Raw genomic sequence first — 25,839 nt, 5'->3', positions numbered from 1 at the left:
TGTGTCAGTTCACGGCAGAAAATGATGCTTGAGGCGCACATCTCACGTGACATGAAAGCTTCGACCTAGAAGTGTTGGATGGAATTGCTCAGCCTAGCCTTTTATAATATAGGCTAATCAAACTGTATAAAATGTTTAAACTTTTTTTTTTATACTGGAAAAGTTCGTGTTCAAAGGCTAGACTTTACAATGTCACGAAATAAAAAATGACCACTTGAACCTGTGATTCAAACCTATTATCATTTCCAGTGAATTAAGGACAGGCCTATGATAAACTGCAATATATGGTGTGCATTGCCTATATGGTGCAATTGTGAGGTTTGACAAGTGATTCAAGATGTCTTGATTAGATAATGAACGTGTTCGAAACAGTGTTTTTTTTTTTTTCAAACAAGGTTTAAATCCCTTTGGAACCTTTTTTCACGCTCCACTAGAAAATACTCAGCTGTTGCGTGGACACAGGATTGTCATACTCATGCGCGTAAAGTGCTGCGCACATACGCAGTTTCGAAGATCGCGTTGTAGTAAGGATACACCCCGAGCCATATATGTCTATGCCCCGAGCCTGATATCTGTCAAACTCAAACATTTACAGAGCCGTGCGCAGTCGAATGCGCAGGATTTAGATTGTCACGAGAAACCATACGGCCAGATTAGCAGTTGACCCGCAGGATTTGTTGCGTACCTGCTATCCCTTCGGAAAATGCCGGTGGTAAATGTCTACATTTCTTGCAGGTTTTATCATGACAGATCACTTGATGGTTGAAAATATTTTAATCTATTTAAATTAAATACAAAATTCTACGTGTTTGTTGCTTAACAATAAGGCTTTTAAAATATTTCCTGTCAAATTAACTCCAGCTTTAGTATGCCTGTGCTCGTATAGAGTTGCTAGGAGCCGACTTTCAAAGCTATACGATGAACTCAATTTTCAAGAAGAGTTCTTAAAGTGTGGTGCTATTAATATATTTTTTCTTCTTCTGGAAAGTGGTAAGCCTGTGTTGATAACAATTACCTGGCAAACCAACATCAAAGTTGTGTAATCCCACAACCGTACATCTAGACGATGATTGATGGCAGAAATACAGTGTAATGAGCCAAGCTCTTGGCTAACTCATTGTGGCTCTCCTTGCGCAGCCTACCGTGCCACTGGATAACAGACTTCTATCACCTGTCACAGTGAATCTTTCAGCCGACTTCTAATAATAGTTTCCACCATGAGGAAGGTTCTTTTAAAACGGGCAAAGTGCTTTCCATGGATTGCTAATGTCTCTTTATATGGATGTTTATTCGCTGGTGGGGATTTTGTACATCAGTGTATCGCACACAGAGATGAAATAGACTGGAAACACACAAGGAACGTAGCAATTGTAGCTTTCAGTTTCCATGGAAACTTCAACTACTTCTGGTTGCGGGCGCTGGAGCATCGTTTCCCGGGAAAATCTGCCGGCATGATTCTTCGCAAACTGCTTCTGGACCAAAGTTTTGCATCACCACTTGCAACAAGTGTCTTCTACACCGGTAAGATAACATGATTAAGTATATTGAGCGTCCAGCCTGCCAATTAACTTTATGCATATAAAGGCTAAGGCTAGTCCCACTGACGGTCGTTTAGGTATTGACAAATAACCTTGAGAATTGATCCTAAGGATAAAATGGCTACCCGTCATGCTTGTCATCTTTTCTTATTCGAAGGACAGCGAAATGCCATTGTAAACTGAACTTGGTCTCTGACACAACTTACGCAGCGCTGACATCCTTGTAATACGTAGCAGGCTATATTTAACATTATATGACTGGTATATCGGTGAGTAGGCTAGCCTCTCAGAGATCCTACGCTAGACTTCCGTCAACTGTCTCATGCACTCATCTTTACAGGGGTAAGCTTCTTAGAGGGCAAAGATGACATTTTCGAGGACTGGAGGGAGAAATTCTTCAATACCTACAAGGTAAGGTTAAAGATGTCTCTGTTAGCACAGTCACGGTTAACCTGTCATTATGTATGTATTATGAGTAGTGAGGTTAGTATCAGGATACATTGAGCTGAATGTCCATACTATGTGTCATCTTGTGTGTCATGACTTCTAAAAGAGCAGCTTGAGCTTTTGATTACTTCGAGATACCTTTAGTGGAGGTCACTTCAGCCAAATTCACTTATAGTCCTTCTCAATGCTCACGGAAGTATTGAATGTTCACTGGCTGTACTGATTTTTTTTTGTCCTCTCTTTTTCCTCCAGACTGGATTGATGTATTGGCCATTTATGCAGGTAGGTTATATTTTTAGATTGCTTGCACACAATGATGACAGTTGCATTATTCCTATAACTGTTTCAGCTGTTGGTGAGAAATATTACTGGATATGCAAACAACCACACGTTTGAGTTTTCTACACACAGCAAAATATTTAGTATTGTTTTGTAATTTTTGTTGCTCTTGTTTGTCATTTGTTTACATTTCAGTGTTATCTCTTTCTTCCTCTCCTGTGTCTCTCTTAACACACACAAACTCACACGCATACTTCCTCTCTCCTCATTTTAGTTCCTGAACTTTGTGTTCATGCCGCTGTACCTCCGCACTGCGTTCATGGGCTGTTCTGCATTTGCCTGGGCCACCTTCCTCTGCTTCTCACAACAGAGTGGTGACGGCACAGCGACTGTTGCCTTGGCAGTTCTGCTGTCTCCAACGAAGAGGCTTCAGGCTCGTGAGTCAAGCCAGGAGAAGTGACATCCCCAAAGGCACGTCCGAATCCAACGTTCAGCTTGTGCCTTCCCTGAAAGACCTTCAGAATCTTATGTTCCTGTTGTCAGTGTTGTCCCCTAACTAAGGGTCTCCAGTCATTCACCTGTCAAACATTATTTTGTATTCACTGTTATGTTTTTTGAATGTCATTAGTGGGTTTAAGTAATGTATCTCTGTATCTGTTGCAACTGTCAACTCAGCAGTTTAAAGGTCAAGTCTATCAGTGTTCAAGTGTTTCCATGTTCTCAATACTTGAAATGTACATGAACCCAAAAGCAACATGTTGCCATTTACCCAAACACCTTACCCCCATGAAAGGAGCTTGTCAACAGTCCGTAGTGTTTTATCCACTTGATCTTGTTCTCTGTAAAATCCCTTGTCTGTGTTGGAGCATATAGTCATCAGCAAGTCATTGTAGGACGTATTTTGTGGTGTTTTCTGATGTTTGTTGATCTCGTGAAATGGCAGGTTACGTGAACACAATACCTGCTTTTTTACCTAACCTCACAGACCAGCCCGACTTTATCCACAGAGGCCAGAAGCCTCCATTATTTTATCACTGTTCCAATGGAATGTGTTGCTGGATTTGAAGTGAATGACTTCATGAAACTAAGTTATTGTATGTGATCTTCCGGTAAGGACACTCGATAGCACAGATCTTCAATTGACTAATTTGTGTGGATTAACTGGATGACACGTTTGCTAATCTTGGATGGGCCAAATTGTCTGGTGTGCTTTTGGCTGTCCTCCACAGCTGACCTTTGACTGAGGAAACATTTATTTATTATTTATTATATTTATTTTTGAAGCAATTCCTTTTGTTTTCTTGTTGCAGAACAACCACTACAGAAGTAATACAGGTGCATAGATGTAACAATTTGCCTTTTTGTTTTTCAAAAACTATTTTTGTGAAAATATAACTATCTAGTGGACCAGAATAAGAATAGAGTGAAACACCAATTGTCTGGGCTGTGTGAAAAGTCATCCTGAATTAAAAAAGAAAAGTGTGAATGTTCCCTATTTTTGTTATTGAAACAGCTTCATACTTGGAATCTCTTGAGGTGTATTTAGTTTAGTTCAGGTTAGCACATTGCAGCTAGTATGTAACAGGTAGTGTAATACAAGTTTGTTGCTCAATGGGTTGTTATTTAAAAGATGGTCTCAATCACAGATAAGCCGGCATTCAGGCCCTATTATTTGATAGCCTGATTCAATTCCTTTTGTCATCTTTTCAAAATCAGGACCAGCATTCTTTCTCTCTGGCTGACGTAGTATAGGTTAAGACATAGAGGCTGGCATAGTATAGGTTTAATGGTGAACAACAATAATTCTCAGACCTTAAACTGACTTTAAACTCAGTAAACAACCCTCCCTCATGTGCGGGAGAAAAAAATTACCCCAAAGGTGGCCTTAATGCGCTTATGAATGAAATATTACTATACCACAATCAAAAAACCGTATGCCAAGCGTTCAGCCCAGGCACTGTTCACAGGTATTACGACAGCACTCCCACTCTCCGCGGCCACTCCTTTGTGTTCTGGGACAGGTAAGTGTCTAGCGGTGAGTTTCCTCACCTGTGTCAGTTTACACGCCGTAACAAAACGGGTTCTTTTGAAATGCTGCCTAACAAAACATACGGATAACAGTGCTCAAAAGAATGGCCGGAGGAGGAAATAAACCGAACCCAAACTCATTGGACATGGAACCTGTTTTTCGGGGTTTAGGACGATGTTCTTGTGCATTTTGGCTTGCCGTCTCCTTTGACATATTTGGTCTGATTATTCTTCTGCTTGGTGTGTTTCTGGACGTATTTTTCTACGACTTTCTCATTTATGCGGGAGCGATCATTATTTTCATGAGCCTTATATGGTGGATGTTTTGGTACGTTGGAAACATTGAGGTCGCACCGGAGGACCTGGAGGATGACGTTGGCTTGTTGAAGAAGGGCAGAGGGTTGGCAGGCGTGGCGAGGCGATTCTCCAGTCGTCTCTCTAATGGAATAAGCCGGTCCTTCAGGAGGAAAGGTGCAGCTCAGGGCCACAGTGGGGTCACCAGGACAAAAACTGGTCGCTCCACTCTGCAAGTCACCCAGCAAGTGCCAGTGACAATCCCAATGAGTTCTCAAGAAAATGTGCACACCGTGTCTGCAGCTATTGAAGGGGATGTACCTGTGGCACATAATACAACGGAAACATCCGCCATATGAAGCCCTCAAGTTATGAGCCTACTCTGTTATGAGACAAGGTAGTTTATATCATTTCTTGGAAGGCTCATTTTAGCTGTATGTAAATATAAATTAAGCTTTAGTCACACAAACCTAGTCACAAACTTGACATAAAGTGAAACGTAGGAGACTTATCTTCTGTTAATCATTAGTCAACATTAGCAATAAAGGCAGAGGACAAAGGGGAATGAAGTTGTGTCACTTCAGAATATATATTTGTTTTAAGTAGCCTAAGTCTAAATTATATTATTTATTTGTGACTGCCATACACCAATTTAACCTCTTTCCTCCTTGTTTAACCCCACAGATTGAAGAAGGTCCATCAGCAGCCTCTTCTACTTCAGGGAGATGACTTCTTACATTTCACTTGAATTTTCTATGATGTTTACAAGAAGATTGTAACACTTGTTTTTCCTTTTCTGAATGATGTTTAATTGTGTACCGTTAATTTAGTCTGTGGGAAGATTTGAAAGTCATTGATTTCAGAATAATTTTATAAGGACTTTTTCAGTTGATGATGAAGTTGTGTGCCATAAAAAAATGACTGATTTCTTTCCACCTGACGCAACAACAATTGGCTATATTTCGCCGGCACCTCACCGACCTTTGGTCAACCGGGCTGGATTTTCCCTAAGTAGCTTCCGCTTATCTCTGTTTGCTCTCACTATCTTCAACTCCACCTGAGCTGTAATGTTTTATATTCCAGTCAGGAAACAAAATTTTGAAGGTCCAGATGGATGATTTTTTATTTCACATTTGTCAAATAAAATGTTTTTTATGTTTCACTGAAGCTTCTTTGTTTGTTTGACTGATGATGGTACTTATTTTGCCACATTATAATTTATGCAAGATTGCCTGCGTAAATAATGAATGTGTTGTGAATGGAGCAGGCACAAAGTCATGCTTGATCATTTACAGAATGAAATATTATATGGGTTAACTTTTCTGGAATGACGTCAGACTTCACTTGTTGTGGCAGCTCTGACATTGGGGAAAATCAGCATTTTTTACTTCACATGTTCATCATGGCCGTGTCACACAAAGATGTGTCAGAAAAGTAGGCTACCTGATGAGGGGCAGTAGACACATCTTTTTAGCTTGCATATAATCTATATTAATATTTATCAGCAAAAATTCCATTGAAAACAATGAGTAGTAAGAATAAGTTGGTCAGCACAGTTTTCAGTCCCCACCCCCCCATCCCTTTTTTAAGGAAGTGTCTTTCTATTATTGACGCTAGTGAAATGCTTTGGTTAGCTTCAGGGTTTGTTCAGCAGTGGTGGTGGTGGTGAGAAAACATTAATACATTGAATAATATAAATACCCATTCACACCAATGCATAACATATTTTAATACACTCACAAGGTTTGAATAGGCACAAGGCATTGTAAAATATTTATGAAGAAACGCTCTCCCTACAAAAAATATTCTAAATGATAGCCTATGTTTATTTGCTCTTTGTAGGTTATCTTAGATAGGCCTACAGCATATCACATTTGTGTTCACTCCAAACAATTAACACATGAAGAAAAAAAAAAACTGAAAGCTACAGAAGCAGCAGAGGGCTGCCGTTTATGGTCCGATGATTTTACATCTCCACAGCTGTAGATGGCAGGGTTTTCCTAACTGTTTAGGACCAGATTTACTTTGTGCTATTGTTCTATGGTCAGCTGGGTTGACTGACGCATTTCCTGTTGTGAAAATAGCAGCATGTCGGCACATGTACTGCGTTCGTAATTCTTTTGTTTTTAGTTATATTTAAAGTAATCCTGTTAAGCCTCAGACCCGTCTTGATACGTAGAAGTAAAAAGAGTAAATAATCAAGTGTAGTGTAGCGCACTGATTAACGTTAGTTACAAAATATCAGCTGCGTTAGGCTAAGTTAGGTAGGATAGGTAACATTAGCAAGCTAGACAGCAAACATTAGCAAACCAATGTGGTTTTTTGCTAGGTGAAATAAGTATACTTTCAGCTATATTTTCGCTAATATAAGTATTATCATCGTCTTGTAATTTTCTATAAAGGCAAGTTGAGCTGTAGATTCGATACGAAGCCATGGAAGTGGAGGGTCGGGAATTCCTTAATACTCCCCCGATGAAAACAGTTCGTTTTGGCGATTATGTTGCTAACACGTTGGCTAAATTTAAACAGGTAAGATAACAGGTAAACATTAAAAAAGTAATTACACTTAATGGGGTGTATCAGTAACATAAATGTAACAGTTGCATCTTTAAAGAAAATAAATCGTTATGTCATGTCTTCTGCGTGTTCAGGGTGACAAAGGAGATTACGAATTATTGAAGCATCAGTTGACAGACCCCGACATAAAAGTAGGTGACGAATTCCAGTACACTATACAAATTGAATAATGTGGAATTACCTTCGTGTTTAATTAATCTCTCCACCTAATCTCTCGGCCAGGATGGTCAGATAATAAATTGGCTACAAGAGTTTCGGACTTGTGTCACTCAGTTGAACAAAGACCACGAGCAGCTGATCTACGTTGTGTTGGTGAGCAACCCACTGAGATTTAATGTTGCATTCATCTTAATAGTTGCAGCTTGTGGAACGTGCACCATTAAACCACCATTTATAATGTTTGCAGCGGCTTCCATGGCTGGGACGGAGTCAAGCTGTGGTGGATGAATATCTGTCCTTCCTGAGTAACCTTGTATCTGCCCAAACCGTGTACCTCAGGACTTGCCTTAAAATGGTTGTCTACAATTTTACACCTGGTTAGTGTGCACTTCTGCAGGTCTTACTGCCTCAATAAGATTTTCCCGACTTTGCTCTGGCTTGTGTTTTTGTTTTGTAAAATCTTGTCTTTTCATTTTGCAGCCAGGGTGAGAATCCGGGAGGGCGATGTGGATATTTCAGATTCAGACGATGATGACGAAAGTGAGTGTGTGTCAAGTATCTAAATGTCTGGCCCTGAACATGGAACTGAATGATGTTGATGTGTGTGTGTCCTGTGTCGCTTCCATAAAATACACGTGTGTGTTGCAGTGTGCCGCTTGTGGCAATAAAGAACTGACTGAAGTCAGCCTTGTTTGTTTGTTAAATGCACATCTGAACTCAATTTTATTTTATTTTTTCCCTCAGACCTCCCTCGGAACTTTGACCTCTGTCATCAAGCCTTGCAAATTATTTCAAGATATGTTCCATCGTAGGTTTTCTTTTATAACTTGCTTTTAATAATACAATAGGATGCAATTAATGGTTATTGTTGACTGAATATGTTTCTGAGGGGTTAACCTTTGTGCCTACAGGACAAGTAGGTTCTTGATGCCAATTCTCATTGAACACTTCCCTTTTGTACAGAAGTCATCAAGGACTCTTGTAAGTAATAGGCTGTCATAGTTCTATTGGAGCTGGGGAAAGTAATTGAATTTACGATGCATCGCGATGCAAAAGTGAAAGATTCTGCATAGATGCAGAAAAAGTAAATATGTTTTTGTCATGGTTTTGCATATTACCGCTGATAGGCCTACATGTGCATCTCTGTTTATTACCTTGTGATATGGATAATGGATTGAAATCGTGTTTGATCTTACATGACCAGCTGTTTGTGTTATATTTCTGTTTTACGGTACAGTAACTGTCTTATCCTTTAGGCCTATTTGTTTTAATGTGAAAATAATTACATTTTTATAGAAGTTGTATTAACAATGTAGTAGTCTATAAAATATTTTGTATTTAGACATAGGCCTACTGGTGGGTAAACTTCTTTGAAAAAGGAGACAGTTTTCAATGTAAAAAAGCTGTATTCAAGGCCAAGGACAAGAACATTAATAAAAACATGAAGGCCGATAAATCAAGAATGGTTTTATAATCAAATTGTTACCCTTTGAATTGTAATCGAATTATGAGGCCGGTGAGAATTCACACCTCTAAATTCTATCATGTATTCTGCCAAATAGTTTGACGACCCTCAGACTGAGATTGTTGTTTTTCCAGGAGTGTTACGTCTTTAACCTGCTACGAGTCGCAGTGTACATCCCAGCTCTGAGGCGAGAGATCCTGGAACTCATCATCAGTAAAATGCTAACATTGGACGTGAGTTTCACATCAATTTGATTTGGTTTGTCTTTAGGCGTCTTGTTGATATTGACACCACGCAAAGGTTTGTCTTTAGGGGTCTTGTTGATATTGACACCACGCAAAGGTGTCTTGTTGATATTGACACCACACAAAGGCCTCTTGTTGATATTGACACCACGCAAAGGTTGAAGGCTTCTTGGGTAATAATGAATGAAGGCAGAAAGTTGAAGGCCAGTATGTTGGCCATTACGTTTGCTTGTGGTAGTGGTCGATAGGAGACTAGTTGCTAAATCAGTCGCTTCCTGTGTTCTGGTTCCTGTTCTGTTTTAGTGGCGTGTCATGCATGAGACCGCCATTGCAGGATGTGTACAAACCCCATTGCATCCCCTCCCCATAAAGTGGTGGAAAGGCTTCATAGGCCCACATAGTCAAACACCATAGTTCTTGGAATAAAATAAGTACCAAAAAAAAAAATTGACGTTGAATATATTGGGCGACCCAAATGTAGCGTTTAATGGTCGGTATGTGTCTGTTTTAGGTCAGTGCGCCCCGTGCTGACATCGAGGAGATGGAAGAGAACGCAGAGCAGAAGAACAGTGAAGAATCACAGGACGAGTGCCTGTTTGATATGGTAAGTTAGTGCACCTCTGCCGTCCTTGGCGTGAAACCCTGTCGTAGAGAATGCTAATCAGACAGCGCTTGCATGGTTGCTTCTCTGGCATAAATCTGAGCTTTGACGTCACTCTGTCCTTGACTCTCAGGAGGCACATTTATGCGACTCAAGACTGTTTGCATACAAATGAAACTAAGACACTCTGCAACTGTGAAACTGGAATGTCGACAGTATTTTTAGATGAAATCCAAAGCCACCAAATCAGCCCTAACACCTAACGCATAAGTCTCAAGTAAGTCCTACTCCGATCAGGAGTCACGCCTGTCCTTTTGTCTCCTTCTCTGACTACTACAGGATGAGGACGCAGACGCAGACTCTGGCCTGGCCCCCACCCCCCCAGACCTCACCGCCATGGCCCACCCTGTGGCTGAGCGGCTGGACACACTGATGAGCGTCCTCCTGGGCTTCATTAAGGACACGTGCCTCCAGAATGGTGAGGGGCTCAATATGGACTCCATTGTGTTGAAGTGATTCAGCTCCTTGAGTTCACACTCAACCGTCAGCCTCAATAATTATTGTTTGAGCACTTTGGCTTGATGTTACTAATGAAAGGATGGGGGATAAACGCTAAATCAGAGGAAATTTTTGGGTCTCTCAACCCAAATAACACTCCCTACAGCGCCTTCAGACCACACAGTACAGTTGAAAGGGATTTGGGTGGTAAAAGAACTAAACAAAACAAAGGAGGTTCAGGCCCTGGGCTCTGTAAAGCACCTTGAGATAGTTTGATTGTTTTGCCGCTTTAGAAATGAAATGAAAGGATATTGAATTGAATTTAAAAACTGAACTCTACCCTCCCTTCCATGTCCCTGCCTCAGGTGTGCTGGAGCTGGAGAAAACCAAAGCCCTGTACCGGGATCTGCTGAGTGTGTACGACAAGCTGATCCTGCCCACTCATGCCTCCTACCACGTGCAGTACTGCGTGTTCTACCTCTGCAGTTTCCGCCTGGTGAGTACCAGAGCGCCATCTGACTGCGAGGAGAGGTTTGACCTCCTTGTGCGAAGCCAGGTTAAACACACGATTTAGAGTTGCTGCGGTTGGAAGCATAACTTCACATGTTTGCCGAGTGTTTGATTGGATCAGTGTTTTGCCTTATTCATTTTCAATTTTTTTTTGTAATTCTCACATGTGTCCCCACTTGAAGTTTTACAGTATGATTCCTGGTATCAAACGGTTCCCCTTTGTTTAAATCCCCATCCTGTGTTTGTAATGTGTGTGTGTGTGTGTGTGTGTGTGTGTGTGTGTGTGTGTGTGTGTCTCAGGGGCTTGCTGAGGCGTTTTTAGACCACCTATGGAAGCAGCTGCAGAGCCCCTCCCAACCCTCAGTGCTGAGACAGGCGACTGCAAGCTACATGGGCAGCTTCCTGGCACGCGCCAAATTCCTGCCCGTGGCGTAAGTCTGCAGCCTCAGCTCCTCTCTTGTGTCGCTTTAAGGGGATGTCCTGAACAATGTGTGTGTTCCCAGAATTATTTAGTGACATTTGTTTATGATGGCATAATGTGTTCTGTCTGCACAGTAAACCCCAGGGCCTTGTTTCAAAACACGCTGGCTTTATGAAAATATTACGTTACTTTGGATTCAAATTAAATTATATCTTACTTGGCAGTGAACTCTTGAACCTAGATTCTCATGAAATTGGCAACTCCAGAGTCTTGTGCTGCTGGTCCACTGCTGTGTTGAATAGTCTAGCCTTGTTGTACAGGATGCCCAGAAACCCCATTGATTGAAGTGCATGAAGTAAATATGTCATTAGGTGTGAGCAGTTGGCTTTCTCTGTCAGACATCAGAATGAATCAGTCAAGGCTGGGGAAAGACTTCTTTTAACACACCTATTCTATGACCACGGCCTGTTCCTGGACATCCTTGTGTAACACAATGCAATACTGTAGGGGATAAAATGGCAAACTTTACTCCTGGTTTCTTGTCGCTGTTTCTGTGTGTCTAAACCTCCGCCCTCGTGTCTCCTCATGTCTCCTCTCAGCACGGTGAGGGCATGCCTGGACCTGCTGGTCCCCTGGCTGCACCTCTACATCGACAGCCAGGACGCCAACTCGCGCTCCTTCTGCGACGTGACGCTCCACGGGCCCTTCTACGCCGCCTGCCAGGCCGTCTTCTACACGCTCGTGTTCAGACACAGGGCCATCGTCGAGGGCAACATGAAGAAAGGTGAGGCAGGAGGGGAGCTGTGTGATTGGATGTTGAAGTGAAGTGGGCGGGGAGCTGTGTGATTGGATGTTGAAGAAAGGTGAGGCAGCACATTAATGTCTTCATGCTCTGAAAAAAAATGTCCACACAAAAATACAAAAGTCAGTGAAGTGAAGTATTGATGGCGCTCTTGGTGAGAGTCTTGGTGGTATCCTCATGAAGTTAGTCCATGAGGACACCATGTTGATGAAGCTTTGTTAGCCTGCTCCTGTGGTCGGAAGTGTTGTGTAGGTGTGGGAATATTATCTGACTCTGTCTGGGTGTGTCTAGGGCTGGCGTACCTGCAGAGCCTGAATCTGGAGCGGATCGTCATGTGCCAGCTCAACCCGTTAAAAGTCTGCCTGCCTGCCATCACCAACATGTTTGCTGCCATCACCAGGTACATGAGCCATGTCTCCCAGTCATACCACTCATCCACCCCGGATGAAAACCGTCCTTACACCGTGTAAATTGGAGGTAGTTTTTGCTATACAAAGTCTGCTGTTAACACCTGAAAAGGATGAAGGAGCCAGTTATTATAGCAAAAACATCTGAAAACAGTCTTTCTACAGGCTGCTATTGACAAGGTCTTTTATAAGCTCTTCTCATAGCATGCCAAACCATACCATGATGTAGCATATTTTTTGCATTGTTGAACTGACATGCTAATTCCCTCTTAACTTCTCTCTCTCTACGTGGCCGTCCCCAAGCAGATGGGTCTCGTCTCTGAGCTGAGGTTCTGGTCAAGGTTTCTTCCTGTTAAAAGGGAGTTTTTCCTTGCCCCAGTCACCCTTAGTCTTAGCTCTAGAGGGTTCAGGCTCTTTAAAGCGCCTAGAGACCATTTTAATAGTTATTGCCACTCTATAAATTGTATTGAGTAAGAGCCATTAAAAAGTAAAGTTGCGGAACTGTCAGGATTGAAAGGATCATTTTCTTTTATCTCGCTCAACTACACACGAAAAAAAGGACCTGTGGGAACCTGTCTGACCAGTCAAGCTCTCTGGATAAAACCCTGTTCCCTCTGTCCACAGGAAGTACCAGCTCTCTGGATAAAACCCTGTTCCCTCTGTCCACAGGAAGTACCAGCTCTCTGGATAAAACCCTGTTCCCTCTGTCCACAGGAAGTACCAGCTCTCTGGATAAAACCCTGTTCCCTCTGTCCACAGGAAGTCCAGCTCTCTGAATAAAACCCTGTTCCCTCTGTCCACAGGAAGTACCAGCTCGTCTTCTGCTACACCATCATGGAGCGCAACAACCGCAACACGCTGCCCATCGTCAGGAGCTCTGTAGGGGGCGACTCTGTGTCGGCTAACACCAATCCTCTGGACAGCTTCTTCCCCTTTGACCCTTACCTGCTCAAGAGGTACACTGGGAAACAATTACTGACACTGTAAATGAACCATAAGACACTCTATGGAGAACAGCAATGCAACAGCAGTCTTTGGTTCATATCCTTCTTGTAGAGAGAATCTAAAAGCAGAGTGACTGAGATGTTTTGGCTTTTTTGTGTATATTTTTGTCCTGAGAGAGACCCTGTACATTTGTTCAGTCTGTAGGAGAGTTTGACTTGGCGTTGGTTTGATCTTATTCCGTCCTTCTGTTCACAGATCAGGAAAACTGATAGAGCCCATCTTTCAGGCGTGGGAGGAGCCTGACTACATGGCTGACGCCCCAAAGAAGGATATCAGAAAAGTAGGTGCAAGTTTGCATGAGTTGGGTGGGTTGGTGGTAATGTTACATGGATTGCTGAGAAGCATATTTGAAAAACCTCTGCTCGCTCCTACAAGAGCATTGTGATTTATAGCATAGCATTCCTGATGTTCTGCATTCAGTCATGTGATTTATAGCATAGCATTCCTGATGTTCTGCATTCAGTCATGTGTCTTGTGGGTTAGTGTTTCCTTCATAAATAGTGTGCTTTCATTGTCACAACTCTATTTGCTTAACCAGAGAACAATACAGTGCATTCACAGAGAGCAATTCTATCGAGCTATTGTCTTAGCCTGCTGAAAGATGTTTAAAAAAAATATATATAGCGTCAAAATATATATATATATGTGTGTGTGTGTGTGTGTGTGTGTGTATGTGTTTTGTAACTTGTAGCATTCTATTGATGACCACAGACACGCTGGTGTTTGTCTCCACTTTAGTTACCCCTTAGACAAACACACTTTCTATGGAAAACAAATAGTGTGTGGGCAGTGCCATGAATAACCCAAATCATTGTCTGTCACATTGTCTGTCACAACACGTACAGCAGACGGCGATATTAAATGTCCCCAGTTCTCTCTGAAGTAGTACAACTCCTCTAATGGCGTGCGTGTGTGTGTGTGTTGGCTGCTCTTAGGCCTCTGCAGAGGAGGAGGATGACTTCCTGCGGGACGACACCCCCCAGATGGACACGGTCATGGGCATGACCCCCAGCTCGTTCGAGTCGCACCTCCGCAGCCCCAGCAGCATGGGCTCCCCCCCACTGGCGTTCCTCCAGCGGCCCTTTTAAAGCACATGCCAGCGGGTGGCGTGTCATCACCCTGCCAACCCCTGCGGTGCCCCCTGGCGCTCTCGGATGAGGTCCAGAGCAGTGAAGGGCGCTCTCAGCTAAACCTCGGATCTGTGTGTCCTGAAAGCTCAAGTGCAATCCATTCCGTGTGTGTGTGTGTGTGTGTGTGTGTGCTGATGTTGCACAACAAAAATGAAATGTTTGAAATGTGTCTTGAATGACACGTCTCCCTGAAGAGTCAGGTGACCTGTTTTTGTCTGGACACAGTGGAGATAGAAGTGTTTCAGTCTCTCCTCTGTCTGCTGAAGGGACTGTGGTACCCTAGACTGTAGAGGACTTGGCTATGATGCATGAAGATGGTGCCGATACGGGGAAGTACTTCGATTTTCACGACAGCACACCGGACACTTAGTCACCCTGAGAGCATTAAGCAGAGCTGGTCTTCAGGAGCAAGTCCTGAAATGGATTTCTAGTTCCATCTCTGGATCCATGATCTAGAAAAGATTTATCTTAATGTTTTACAAACGGGTCTGTAGTTGCCCTCTGCATCTGAGGTGACTACATTCACCTCGAGGGCTTACAGGGATTATTTCCTGTGGAAACGTTGGTGGTCCATTCATATGGGCAAAGAGTTTTAGTGAGTGTGTGCAGTGCTGTTGCTGTCAGGAATCAGGAACCCCCTTGCATATGAATATGAAATCAGTCATGAGCTGAGAGCCAAGACTGGTCCCTGAACAGAACTATTACACTTACCTGTCAGATGTGAGCGAAGTAGTGTTTTTGTCTAGAGGCACAGACACAGATACTGTCTGAGCGAACATTTAGAGATGTCAATAATGAATGTTCTATTGAATATGATACAGGTATGAATCGAGATTCTTGACTAATGGAAGTCTCCCATTGTTTATAGCATGCATTGTTCTGCATGGTTTGTCATGCATTGTTTATAACAGAGTTCACTGTTAAGGTTAACAGGACAGTTAATGGGACTTAATGATTAAGTTAATGAATTATTAAGTTAATAATGATTGGTGCGCTATCTTACTTGTATTTTCTCTTACAAGGTTTTGGAACTATTTGTAAAAACAAATGTTATAAATACCAGAGTTCAAATTCCTGTAAAGTTGGTTGATAACATTGAACAGTTAAATATTTATATAAGATGTACTTTTGTATTTACATGCAAATAGAAATACTCTGGCGACTGTGGATTAATTATATAATTAATAAATTGTCCTGAAAAATCATATTTCTTCATGTTTGTATTCATGTCTCTGCAGTGTAATTGCAATACGTACAGTAACCTATGGATGGCTGTCCTGGTGGCAATACTCATTATTTATCTCAATTTATAGATTCTCTAACACACCTTGCACTGTTGTCTAATGGAATAACAAGCTCTATTAAGGTGCAAGGACTCTCTCACTACAATATATAACATGATGAAGCTGACACACAGATGTAGTGAAGCTGTGAGACGACTGATTTTTGCAGCTGCGTGTAGCACGGGTCTATAAAAAGCAGCAGAGCAGGCTGGCGTGGTGCTGCCCGACTGCACACACGTGCTCAGTGTCTGTTTATGTGGCACAGGGCACCAGAGTCTGACCCATCCGCTCACCTCTAAAACAGCCACCGCTACAGTTCTGATGAGAAAATGCACAGTGCACAACTATTAAGAGCCCTCCGGCTAGGCTCCGTGGAAGCCATTGAAGGAGTTTTCAGTCATCAGCCTTTTAGCAATTTTCTGCTTTGAAAAATTCTGTACAGAGAAACGATTTGCTCGTGAAAACAGTTCTATGTGGTATCTTTTCACAGAGGTCAAGACCCTTTTCCCCTCCTTGTCACATATCTACCAACTGCATAATTAGATGAATAACACTTAGTGTTAAATATAATAACAATTATGTGAACTTCAGATGTAAGTATTAGATCTGAATTCCTTATGTGCACTGTAGTGAAGGCAATTAATTAGAAGTTTTTATGTTTGAAAAATATTTCGTTTTTACAAGTTTTTTTTTTCCTCCTGGAATGTATGTTTTAAGTGCAACCATGATCTTTGACATGTTTTTTTTTCACACCCTAAATCCTACGGTTTTTCACAACCCTGAAGGGTAGCTGCTGTCACATGTGTCCCAGCACTCAGCCAGACAGGGGATTTGGAGATGAGTGACAAATCCTCGACTCCAGTGGGTGCCAGTATTTCTGAAAAAGTTCACCTTTCTGGTGCCAAACATGCAATAATATTGCTGTCATGGAATATGCCAGAGCAGGAAATGTCCTTGCTTTGCAGAGCAGAGGTCTCACTGCAAAAATCAGATCTGAAGTGATATTAAACTGTAATTAATGTTATGGCTTTCTACATTTTCTTCAGATATGATGGCAGTCGGTGAGAATTGTATGAGCTGATGATGAACATTATTTAAAATCCTAGGCTACAACTAAAGATCTGACTATCTGAACATACCTTTATCAACCACGAACAACTGAACATATACAGTATATTCCAACCCGCAGCATGTATACATGAATGAGAAGCCGTCACGAGAATACACTTACATACTGTCTCTTACACTACAAATACATATTTATCAGAATTATTGCACTACCTGCTACTCCCATTTGTCTGTAGGGTAGTATAGGTTTAATAGGTTAGTATAGTTTATTATATGTTACTATATGTGTATTATATGTTATATGTATATATGTTAGTATTATATGTATAGGTTGTTATATGTTTAAGCATATTGTATTGTATATTTAGTAAGGTTATTATATGTTATTACATGTAAATTATGTTCAGAGTACTTTTACAGAGTGTATGTCATGTTATGTTGTGTTATATTATGTTTGCTATGTTATGCTATGGTAGGTTGTTGTGCGGTGCCTTGTCCTAAAAAATTCGGTGCCCAGTCTGACCCTGTGTCATTCTGTGCATCTGACAATAAAAGACTTGTAACTTGTAACTAACTAAGAAACTACAACAACCCAGAAACCCAGTTTGTTCGTGCTTTAATAAAAACAATACAAGAAAAGATATTTAGGCCACACATATGCTGCAGACTAATCAAACTGACAGGACTACATATCAGCATGTGTAAAGCAAGTGCAGTTAGTAATATAAACAGAATAAATCTTACACAGAAAGGGTTAATGATTATGATGAAAGCTCCACTCATGTCTTTATGATATTTCAATATGATACAGAATATTTTACACTGTCTTGTTTATTGACATTTCTATGAACCCAGACTAGCATTCTAGTAAGTGTTGGTAATGAGGACAGGTTGATAATTCAAACCATGCACATTTGTTGTAAATATATATATATATATATATATGTATATGTATATATAATATGTACTGGTGGACATAGCATTATAAATGTACCACTGTCATATGACCTCAATGGGGTGAGTTCTTCACATCATGGCAACCAAAATCCTCTCTAAGGACATAGTGTTAACAAGCGCTGTATTTACTCATGACCAGAGGACAGCTGTGACACATACACACCTCTAATGATACCAAGTTCACACTCAGAAATACCAGGTTCATTTCTCTTAGATGTGGTCACAAAAGCATCAGTATTATGTAACTGCGTAACTGTGAAACAGAATGGTGTTATCCACAAGGGCATGGAAGGAGACATCAAGAAAGGGGATGTTCTTTAACTGCAAGATTTACAAAGTTTATAACTAGCAACTGCATACGGTAAGCCAATGATTGCCAGGCAAGTCTAAAGCTTCTCTTCATAAAAGAGTGGACTCAAAATACAAAATGTTTGTCAGAGCACTTCTTAGAACAAATACAAATATGCATCATATCAAACAATGAGATGTGTGGGGTTTGGGGTAATTAAAATGAGTGCCCTTTGAAGACTCCTGTACATAAGAACTTCTTGGCTGGATCGATTTCCTGTGATACTGTTGCACCATGGGACATGCAGTCCTTGAAGTGCCCTCCCATATGACTTGACTTTTGCGTGGTAACAAGGTATACTTACAAGATACAGTGGTATTAGAAAAAAAATCCTCTATATAGCCTTCAATCAGTAAAGCAATCCAGAAAAAATAAAGCTTTCAACTAACATTTATAGTTAACTTCTCAACAGGATTTCAAAGCTTCAGTCTCTGCCTCTACATGTTTGTCTCAGGTCAGTTAGTGCCATATCCTCTGAGCCAACTTAACTTCAGGAAGTGATTTCCTTTGTATCCATTCATCTAGAGACACTCCTTGTCTGGAGGTGGTGGCCACAGAGTTGATTGGCTGTGTAACAGGGAAAATGAACAGTTCATTAACATAAATAAATCCTACTTGCAAGGCGGTAATTACAGTTACTCAATCAAACCGAGATACTGTGTTTGGTGAGCTTTCTGAAGTTTTGAAGTTCTGAAGTATGTGATGATTCAATTGCGTTTGACACTTAAAGAGAAAGTGAAAATATCCCCAAGGGTTCAGGACTGCTGCATCATTGTGACACCTGATGTACTTCCCCCTATTCTGCTCCCCTCTCCAATTTCCACAGCAAAGCTTAAGCCACTGTGTGCTCTGACAATGGGTTTTTGAGCTGGTGTCACCCTCTCGAGCACAGCTCACATTTTTCTCTCTCTCTATTCCTACCACTCTCTCGCTCTCTCTCTCTGTCTCTCTCTCTATTCCTACCACTCGCTTCCTCTCTCTCTCTCTTTCTCTCCCTCTGTCTCTTTCTCTCTCTCTGCTGCAGGAGTGTGGAGAGACACAGAGGTGCTGACAGGTTGATTTCTAGAGCCTCGGGCTGGCCACAGGGACAGTGGCGACACGGCAGAGTTGAGAGTTGGGCTGGACACTCACTCTGTGCAGCTCTCCTTCCCAGCCTCCTCAGCATCGCACCGCACCTCCACCACTGAGCAGAAGGACAAGAACACAAGACAAAGAGGTGAGGGTTTCACTTCAAGTTCCTGCACAAACAACCACACAGACACACACAGACACACACAGACACACACAGACACACAGAGACACAAACACACACACACTCACAAACAGACATACACACAGGCACAACTGAAGCAATTTCACCCCCGCAGGGATAGTCTGCATCATCTTTGCATATGTTCACAGATAAGAAGATTCCATAATCTCAGATGTGCTCCAATCCCGCATTTCAAACGAGACAGATTAATGCCCCATCACAACAACAGCGGAGCGAAGCACCTCACACACAATCACGCCATGGGTTTTTAATCTTTTCATCTAACTGGCATTTTCTGGCAAGATTATCACTGTCTAGCTCGCTCACAGCACTGTATTCCTGTCCTTTCATCTGGTCCTGTTACTTCACAAATCTTGAACGCAGGCCTTCATTTACCTCGTAAATACCATCGTTACATTTACCATCAGTAACATCATACATTTGGTATCAATTTAGTGCCAACAACACATCAGTGTTAGCCTCAAGGCCTGATGACAGATAATCAACATGAGTTTCTGTAGACGCATGCTTGACATATTTGTGCAGTAATCCCCCATACTGTCCTAACAATGCACCTTTCATGAAGCTTACACCCTCAAACGCGGCGGCAATGGCCAACATGTTGTTTGTTTTGTTTGATCCCCTGTCTTTTTTATTTTGTTGTTGTTGTATTGTTTGTCTGTCTTTGCCCTATGTAAAGCGTCTTTGAGTGTCTAGAAAAGCGCTATATAAAAAATGTAAAAGTATTATAACTATGTGTTGTGCTTCAGATGCTAGCATAGTTTACTATGTGTTATGTTCCTGAAGCTAGCATAGTTTACTATGTGTTATGTTCCTGAAGCTAGCATAGTTTACTATGTGTTATGTTCCCTGAAGCTAGCATAGTTTAGCATAGTTTTACCTCTCCTCAGTAGTGTGGCACCTAACACATTCTCTTGACTGAACTGCCCCCCCCCCCCAGCCCCCCCCACCCAACAGTCCACTGAGGGCCTCCTCCTCACCTGGGGTCTCCACACACAGAGAACACACGCCATCCACCAGCTCCTTGGCTTCGGCTGCCAGCTGACAGGCAGAGTCAGGGATGGGCGATGGGGTGTCTGGACTATCGGCAGCCGGGGATGACCGACAGCTCCTGTGGGGAGAGAGGAAGCAGCGGATTAGTAAGGGCTTTATTTGGGTGACAGTATTCAGACTGATGAGCTATGGTGGAGTAATGCATTTCAGGTGAGGCATTAGAGTGAGGTTTGTAAATTGGGGTATTCAGTGAGGAATTTACAAAAGAGTACTACATTCATCAGTACAGCACATTCTAGATTTGGGTCCTAAGAGTAGGTTATACAGAATGGGGTTTCAAGTGAAAACTAATTTAAAAAACAAAAAGTAAGTTCTACTCACCCGTTCTCCATCCCAAATAACGTTGTGGTGGAGAGGACTTTATGTACATTCTGTGGAGATGACAAAAACAAGCAGTAACTGAGTTTAAATGTCTTCATCAGCCTACCAGTCTTCCTCTTTTTATACGGAATGGCTTTAGATAGATGTGCCCATGGTCCCTTTCTGACACTACTTTACTCAGCCTCTAGAGGGCAGTGTAGCAGAGCGGCTGTCACCTCACAGGCAGAACACAGTGAGGGACCTGGAATGCCAAGGCCACAGGCTTTTCCCCGGGAGCAACAGTACTGATAAAATGGATATTTTCAAGATATAGAAACTAGAGAGGATCTTTTTTTAATCTAGTGACTAGTGTTTCTTGAGGGAAATTATGGCTGTACCACACGAACACATTACCAGCTCTTAAGCTACGTAGTTTCAGTAGTTCATTCAGTACTTCTATTCAGTGTGGTCTCATTTGATACCTGAGCGAACACCAGCAGCTTCTTGTTGGAGACCTCCAGGTGTTTGCGCGTCAGCTCTGACCTCCTCAGCTGGTTGTCAATGGATGAGAGCTTCCTGTTGAGATCCATCACGTCCTCCTGCCACACATCACACAAGAGTTACAACTGTGTTAACATTTTTTGTTGCTGGGCACAGACCCAAGAAGGGGCACTTGTATTCTGTTCTTCACTCAAGTCCACTCAGGTTGATCAGTCTTGATTCAGCATGTGTTGGTTCAACAATTTGACGTTACAATCAGAATCATCAGAAGTATCAGTGTGACGTGCAAGGGGAAGAAGTGTGTTTCTTGGCTGTTCTCAGAATTCTGTGTGTTCTATATTCTAATTCAACTATTAATGTTCAAATTTAGAATGTATTTGTGCTCCATTTTTGTGTTAAAGTCAGTGTGTTATTTGTAATGTCCTGGTGTAGTTTTCCCTGTGTTTTAGAATCTTGTCAACCATTGCCCTGTGTGTCATGTCTGCGTACAAGATCCCTTCCCGCTTGCCATTCTGTATCACATTTACATTTACATTTAGTCATTTAGCAGACGCTTTTATCCAAAGCCACGTACAAGGGAGAGAACAATCAAATCATCAGTCATCAGTATCAGTCATCTGAGGCTTGTGTGGTGTTCAATTAACATCAAGATGCCAAAGGAAAGCCATCGAGATGCTCCATCGTTACAGTACTTTTAGAGATGCTCCATCGTTACAGTACTTTTAGAGAGGCTTCATCGTTACAGTACTTTTTAGAGAGGCTTCCAGTACCTTAGTGGCCTCCAGGCCCCTCTGCTTCTGGCCAGCCAGCTGGTTCTTTAGGTCTCTGATCTCGGCCTCCAGCAGCTGGATCACCTCCTCGTAGTCCTGCTCAGCGCTGTTGGACTGCCTCGGCCCTGCCTCTGCTTCTGCCTCCGACTCCGCCACCTGCAGCTTCGTCTTCAGACTCTTATTCTCCTCCACCGTTGCTGTGGCCTTCTGAAAACACACACACACACACACACATACACACATTCAGTGAAAAGGGATATGGATGGCTTTTCACAGCATCATTATCATACAGTGTGTTGTGACATTTCTCCTTCACTACTCTCACTACTTATATTTAAGAAAAACTTTGGAACTGAAACAAATGACTAACAAAAACAAACGAGCTCGAAAATGTCAAAAATGTATCAGAGTTTATGAAGATTTATCTGTGTGGTGCATGTATGTGTGGTCTCTTACTGAATCTGATACAATATTGATTGTACTGATACGGCTCTTCATCTTTCTCTTACTGTATTCTGTTGAACATGTGGACGCTAAGCTGATACACATCTGTGCCACTCACCTCGGTGGTCTTCTGGAGCTCATCTTCCAGGGCTTTCTTGCTGTGTTCCGTGTCCTTCAGGAGCATCTAGGAAAACGATAGCATTTCATTCCCAAACACACGACCGTGTAACTTCATACCAAATCAATCTGATATCCACCAAGATCCCGAGGAGGGATGGTGTTTCCGTGGTTACAGCTATGCATGATGCATCAGCCCATGAGGCATCTCTTTCTCTATAATAAACGGCTCTGCTCAAACTGAATCTGGTCAGGGGTCCGACATGCATTGCAGGGAATATGCACCCAATCCCAATCCTTTGTAACAGTAGTTAGTAACGAACGGAGAGTAGGAATGCTGAATGAGTACCAAGGCAACACAGAGAAGGCGTAGGGTGAAGACATACAAGAGACTGAACACACCGCCAACCGTGAGTCAGGTCACCTAAATCACACTAATCAGAGACATGTCTGCTAGAGTATACTGCAAGAGTAAGGAGATGAGGGAGTGCATCGCTAAGGTATGGAGGTGAGAATAGTCACCATCAGAGGGAGGCGGTGAGAGAGTGAGGCAGTGAGGGAGTGAGGCAGTGAGAGAGTGAGGTAGTGAGAGGATGAGGCAGTGAGATAGTGAGGTAGTGAGGGAGTGAGAGAGTGAGGTAGTGAGAGTGTGAGGGAGTGAGAGAGTGAGGCAGTGAGAGAGTGAGGTAGTGAGAGGATGAGGCAGTGAGAGAGTGAGGTAGTGAGGGAGTGAGAGAGTGAGGGAGAGATATGATAGATAGATGGATACTTTATTAATCCCGAGGGAAATGTAGGTCATTAGGATGAGGCAGTGAGAGGATAAGGCAGTGAGAGAGTGAGGTAGTGAGGGAGTGAGGTAGTGAGAGGATGAGGTAGTGAGGGAGTGAGAGGATGAGGCAGTGAGATAGTGAGGTAGTGAGGGAGTGAGAGAGTGAGGTAGTGAGAGAGTGAGGTAGTGAGGGAGTGAGAGAGTGAGAGAGTGAGGTAGTGAGAGAGTGAGGTAGTGAGAGGATGAGGTAGTGAGGGAGTGAGAGGATGAGGCAGTGAGATAGTGAGGTAGTGAGGGAGTGAGAGAGTGAGGTAGTGAGAGAGTGAGGCAGTGAGATGATGAGGTAGTGAGAGAGTGAGGTAGTGAGGCAGTGAGGGAGTGAGAGAGTGAGGTAGTGAGAGAGTGAGGCAGTGAGAGGATAAGGCAGTGAGAGAGTGAGAGGATGAGGTAGTGAGGGAGTGAGAGGATGAGGCAGTGAGATAGTGAGGTAGTGAGGGAGTGAGAGAGTGAGGTAGTGAGAGAGTGAGGCAGTGAGAGGATGAGGTAGTGAGAGAGTGAGGTAGTGAGAGGATGAGGTAGTGAGGCAGTGAGAGGATGAGGTAGTGAGGGAGTGAGAGGATGAGGCAGTGAGAGAGTGAGGCAGTGAGAGGATAAGGCAGTGAGAGAGTGAGGCAGTGAGAGAGTGAGGTAGTGAGAGAGTGAGAGAGTGAGGCAGTGAGAGGATGAGGCAGTGAGAGAGTGAGGTAGTGAGGGAGTGAGAGAGTGAGGTAGTGAGAGAGTGAGGCAGTGAGAGTGTGAGTGAGTGAGAGAGTGAGGCAGTGAGAGAGTGAGGTAGTGAGAGAGTGAGGTAGTGAGGTAGTGAGGGAGTGAGAGAGTGAGGTAGTGAGAGAGTGAGGCAGTGAGAGAGTGAGGTAGTGAGAGAGTGAGGTAGTGAGGTAGTGAGGTAGTGAGGGAGTGAGAGAGTGAGGTAGTGAGAGAGTGAGGCAGTGAGAGGATAAGGCAGTGAGAGAGTGAGGTAGTGAGGGAGTGAGAGAGTGAGGTAGTGAGAGAGTGAGGCAGTGAGAGTGTGAGGGAGTGAGAGAGTGAGAGAGTGAGGCAGTGAGAGGATGAGGCAGTGAGAGAGTGAGGTAGTGAGGGAGTGAGAGAGTGAGGTAGTGAGAGAGTGAGGCAGTGAGAGTGTGAGGGAGTGAGAGAGTGAGGCAGTGAGAGAGTGAGGTAGTGAGAGTGAGGCAGTGAGAGAGTGAGGGAGTGAGAGGATGAGGCAGTGAGAGGATGAGGTAGTGAGGCAGTGAGAGAGTGAGGGAGAGATATGATAGATAGATGGATACTTTATTAATCCCGAGGGAAATGTAGGTCATTAGGATGAGGCAGTGAGAGGATGAGGTAGTGAGAGAGTGAGGCAGTGAGAGTGTGAGGGAGTGAGAGAGTGAGGCAGTGAGAGAGTGAGGCAGTGAGAGAGTGAGGCAGTGAGAGGATGAGGCAGTGAGAGAGTGAGGCAGTGAGAGAGTGAGTCCCAAGCTCAGTGAGTGAGTCACCTGGAGCTGCTGCATGTGCTGCTGGAGCTGCTTCACCTCCTTCTGAAAGTGTTCCAGCTCCTCAGTGCTGTAGCGGCACTCCGTCTCATACGTCTGACAAAACAGAGACAGAGAAACATGTCAGTGTGTGTGTGTGTGTATGTGTGTGTGTAAATGTAGGTGTGTGTGTGTGTGTGTATGTGTGTGTGAGTGTGTATGTGTGTGTATGTAGGTGTGTATGTGTGTGTGTATGTGTGTGTCTATTTAGGGGTGTGTGTGTGTGTGTGTGTGTGTGTCACCTTTATATGAGACATCCGGTGTGTGAATGTATGTCTCTTGGCTGTATACAGAGGTCTATGTATGCATATATGTTGGACTGTTAGTGTTTTGCTACCAAGAGACAGGTTATTCAGACTGTGTGCGGTCTGCCTTTTGTTATCAGCGCTTATCCAACAAGCACATGTGGCTGTGAAGACACATCCCTGGCTTCCGTTCTAAAATAGGGACTCCCTGACAATTGAAGGTTTAAGCCCTTGAAAGGAAGCCTTAATAATTCCCCTTGTGTCGACGAAAATCTCTTTTTTTAAAAACCGTCACACAAATCTCCTAATTTTCAACAAGTAAAGTTGAACAAGTGAAGTTTTGAACGTCAGGAGGCTTGCGTTTCGGAAAGACTGTCAGCGGTGTTTAATGTGGTAAACAACCGGACTTCAAAATGAGAGACAGAAAAGACAGACAGAAGGGTGAGAGGAGAGGTGGTGAATTATGTGCACATAGGTGAAAAAACAGTGATAAAGAGAGAGAGAGGAAGTGTGTGTGTGTGTGTGTGTGTGTCTGTCTGTGTAAGCATGGGTATTTCTATGCCCTTGTGTGGATCAGGGAGGGTGAAAGTCCGGGGCTTTATCATAGCCAGAGCTTAAATATCACCCAGGCACTCCTCCCCAACAGTGGGTCTAACACACACTTGATAAGAAGAGAGAGAGAGAGAGAGAGAGAGAGAGAGAGAGAGAGAGAGAGAGAGAGAACGTGTGTGTG

At 42.9% G+C, this 25,839-nt stretch overlaps 4 protein-coding genes across 15 annotated transcripts in view; 3 read left to right on the top strand and 1 right to left on the bottom strand.

Annotated features, from left to right (window-relative positions):
- Positions 1–264: 264 nt before the first annotated feature.
- Positions 265–3,754, top strand: mpv17l (MPV17 mitochondrial membrane protein like). Its single transcript, XM_031565519.2, has 4 exons — positions 265–1,521; positions 1,879–1,949; positions 2,238–2,267; positions 2,539–3,754. The coding sequence occupies exons 1-4, from the start codon at positions 1,218–1,220 to the stop codon at positions 2,722–2,724; spliced, it is 591 nt and encodes a 196-aa protein (XP_031421379.1). The 5' UTR covers positions 265–1,217; the 3' UTR covers positions 2,725–3,754.
- A 495-nt stretch (positions 3,755–4,249) lies between these two features.
- On the top strand, positions 4,250–5,753 carry si:dkeyp-72e1.6 (transmembrane protein 238-like). The gene is made up of 2 exons (XM_042702882.1): positions 4,250–4,983; positions 5,271–5,753. The coding sequence occupies exon 1, from the start codon at positions 4,397–4,399 to the stop codon at positions 4,943–4,945; it is 549 nt and encodes a 182-aa protein (XP_042558816.1). The 5' UTR covers positions 4,250–4,396; the 3' UTR covers positions 4,946–4,983; positions 5,271–5,753.
- Positions 5,754–6,618: 865 nt separating this feature from the next.
- Positions 6,619–25,001, top strand: rrn3 (RRN3 homolog, RNA polymerase I transcription factor). 2 transcript variants are annotated; one of them, XR_004163466.2, is made up of 18 exons: positions 6,619–7,115; positions 7,238–7,294; positions 7,386–7,475; positions 7,570–7,699; positions 7,803–7,862; positions 8,067–8,130; positions 8,234–8,303; positions 8,922–9,020; positions 9,544–9,636; positions 9,973–10,111; positions 10,497–10,627; positions 10,942–11,072; positions 11,662–11,846; positions 12,156–12,264; positions 13,075–13,227; positions 13,472–13,556; positions 14,212–14,534; positions 24,985–25,001. XR_004163466.2 is itself a non-coding variant. In XM_012827268.3 (17 exons), exons 1-17 carry the CDS (start codon positions 7,020–7,022, stop codon positions 14,362–14,364), a joined length of 1,845 nt encoding a protein of 614 aa, XP_012682722.2. In that variant the 5' UTR covers positions 6,619–7,019; the 3' UTR covers positions 14,365–15,611. The 2 variants fall into 2 exon arrangements, 1 of the variants encoding a protein (XP_012682722.2); XM_012827268.3 differs by lacking the exon at positions 24,985–25,001 and having other exon boundaries at positions 14,212–15,611.
- Positions 18,364–25,839, bottom strand: part of si:dkeyp-72e1.9 (syntaxin-binding protein 4) — a 49,103-nt gene continuing 41,627 nt past the window's right edge. For 10 of the 11 annotated variants that reach the window (XM_031565451.2, XM_031565453.1, XM_031565454.2 and 7 more), the window contains 8 exons: positions 24,826–24,918; positions 22,523–22,588; positions 21,961–22,167; positions 21,172–21,288; positions 20,711–20,760; positions 20,317–20,447; positions 19,195–19,246; positions 18,364–18,630 (listed from right to left, as the gene is read on the bottom strand). In XM_031565451.2, the coding sequence (XP_031421311.1) occupies positions 18,585–18,630; positions 19,195–19,246; positions 20,317–20,447; positions 20,711–20,760; positions 21,172–21,288; positions 21,961–22,167; positions 22,523–22,588; positions 24,826–24,918 (762 nt within the window). In that variant the 3' untranslated portion in view covers positions 18,364–18,584. The remainder of the gene's footprint in view (positions 18,631–19,194; positions 19,247–20,316; positions 20,448–20,710; positions 20,761–21,171; positions 21,289–21,960; positions 22,168–22,522; positions 22,589–24,825; positions 24,919–25,839) is intronic. The other variant, XM_031565450.1, reaches the window with a different exon arrangement.

Source organism: Clupea harengus, chromosome 1, assembly GCF_900700415.2.
Source record: "Clupea harengus chromosome 1, Ch_v2.0.2, whole genome shotgun sequence".
Lineage (NCBI taxonomy): Eukaryota > Metazoa > Chordata > Actinopteri > Clupeiformes > Clupeidae > Clupea > Clupea harengus.
Note: the sequence above shows the minus strand (reverse complement) of the source record. Positions and strands in the feature narration are given on the sequence as shown.

Bases quoted from the DNA above. Each gene is read 5' to 3' on its own strand.
- si:dkeyp-72e1.6 (XM_042702882.1), top strand. From the start codon at position 4,397: ATGGCCGGAGGAGGAAATAAACCGAACCCAAACTCATTGGACATGGAA.
- rrn3 (XM_012827268.3), top strand. From the start codon at position 7,020: ATGGAAGTGGAGGGTCGGGAATTCCTTAATACTCCCCCGATGAAAACA. The intron at 7,295-7,385 runs GTAGGTGACGAA...TCTCTCGGCCAG, and splicing joins TGACAGACCCCGACATAAAA to GATGGTCAGATAATAAATTG. The intron at 10,112-10,496 runs GTGAGGGGCTCA...TCCCTGCCTCAG, and splicing joins GGACACGTGCCTCCAGAATG to GTGTGCTGGAGCTGGAGAAA.
- mpv17l (XM_031565519.2), top strand. From the start codon at position 1,218: ATGAGGAAGGTTCTTTTAAAACGGGCAAAGTGCTTTCCATGGATTGCT. The intron at 1,522-1,878 runs GTAAGATAACAT...TCATCTTTACAG, and splicing joins AACAAGTGTCTTCTACACCG to GGGTAAGCTTCTTAGAGGGC. The intron at 1,950-2,237 runs GTAAGGTTAAAG...TTTTTCCTCCAG, and splicing joins AATTCTTCAATACCTACAAG to ACTGGATTGATGTATTGGCC.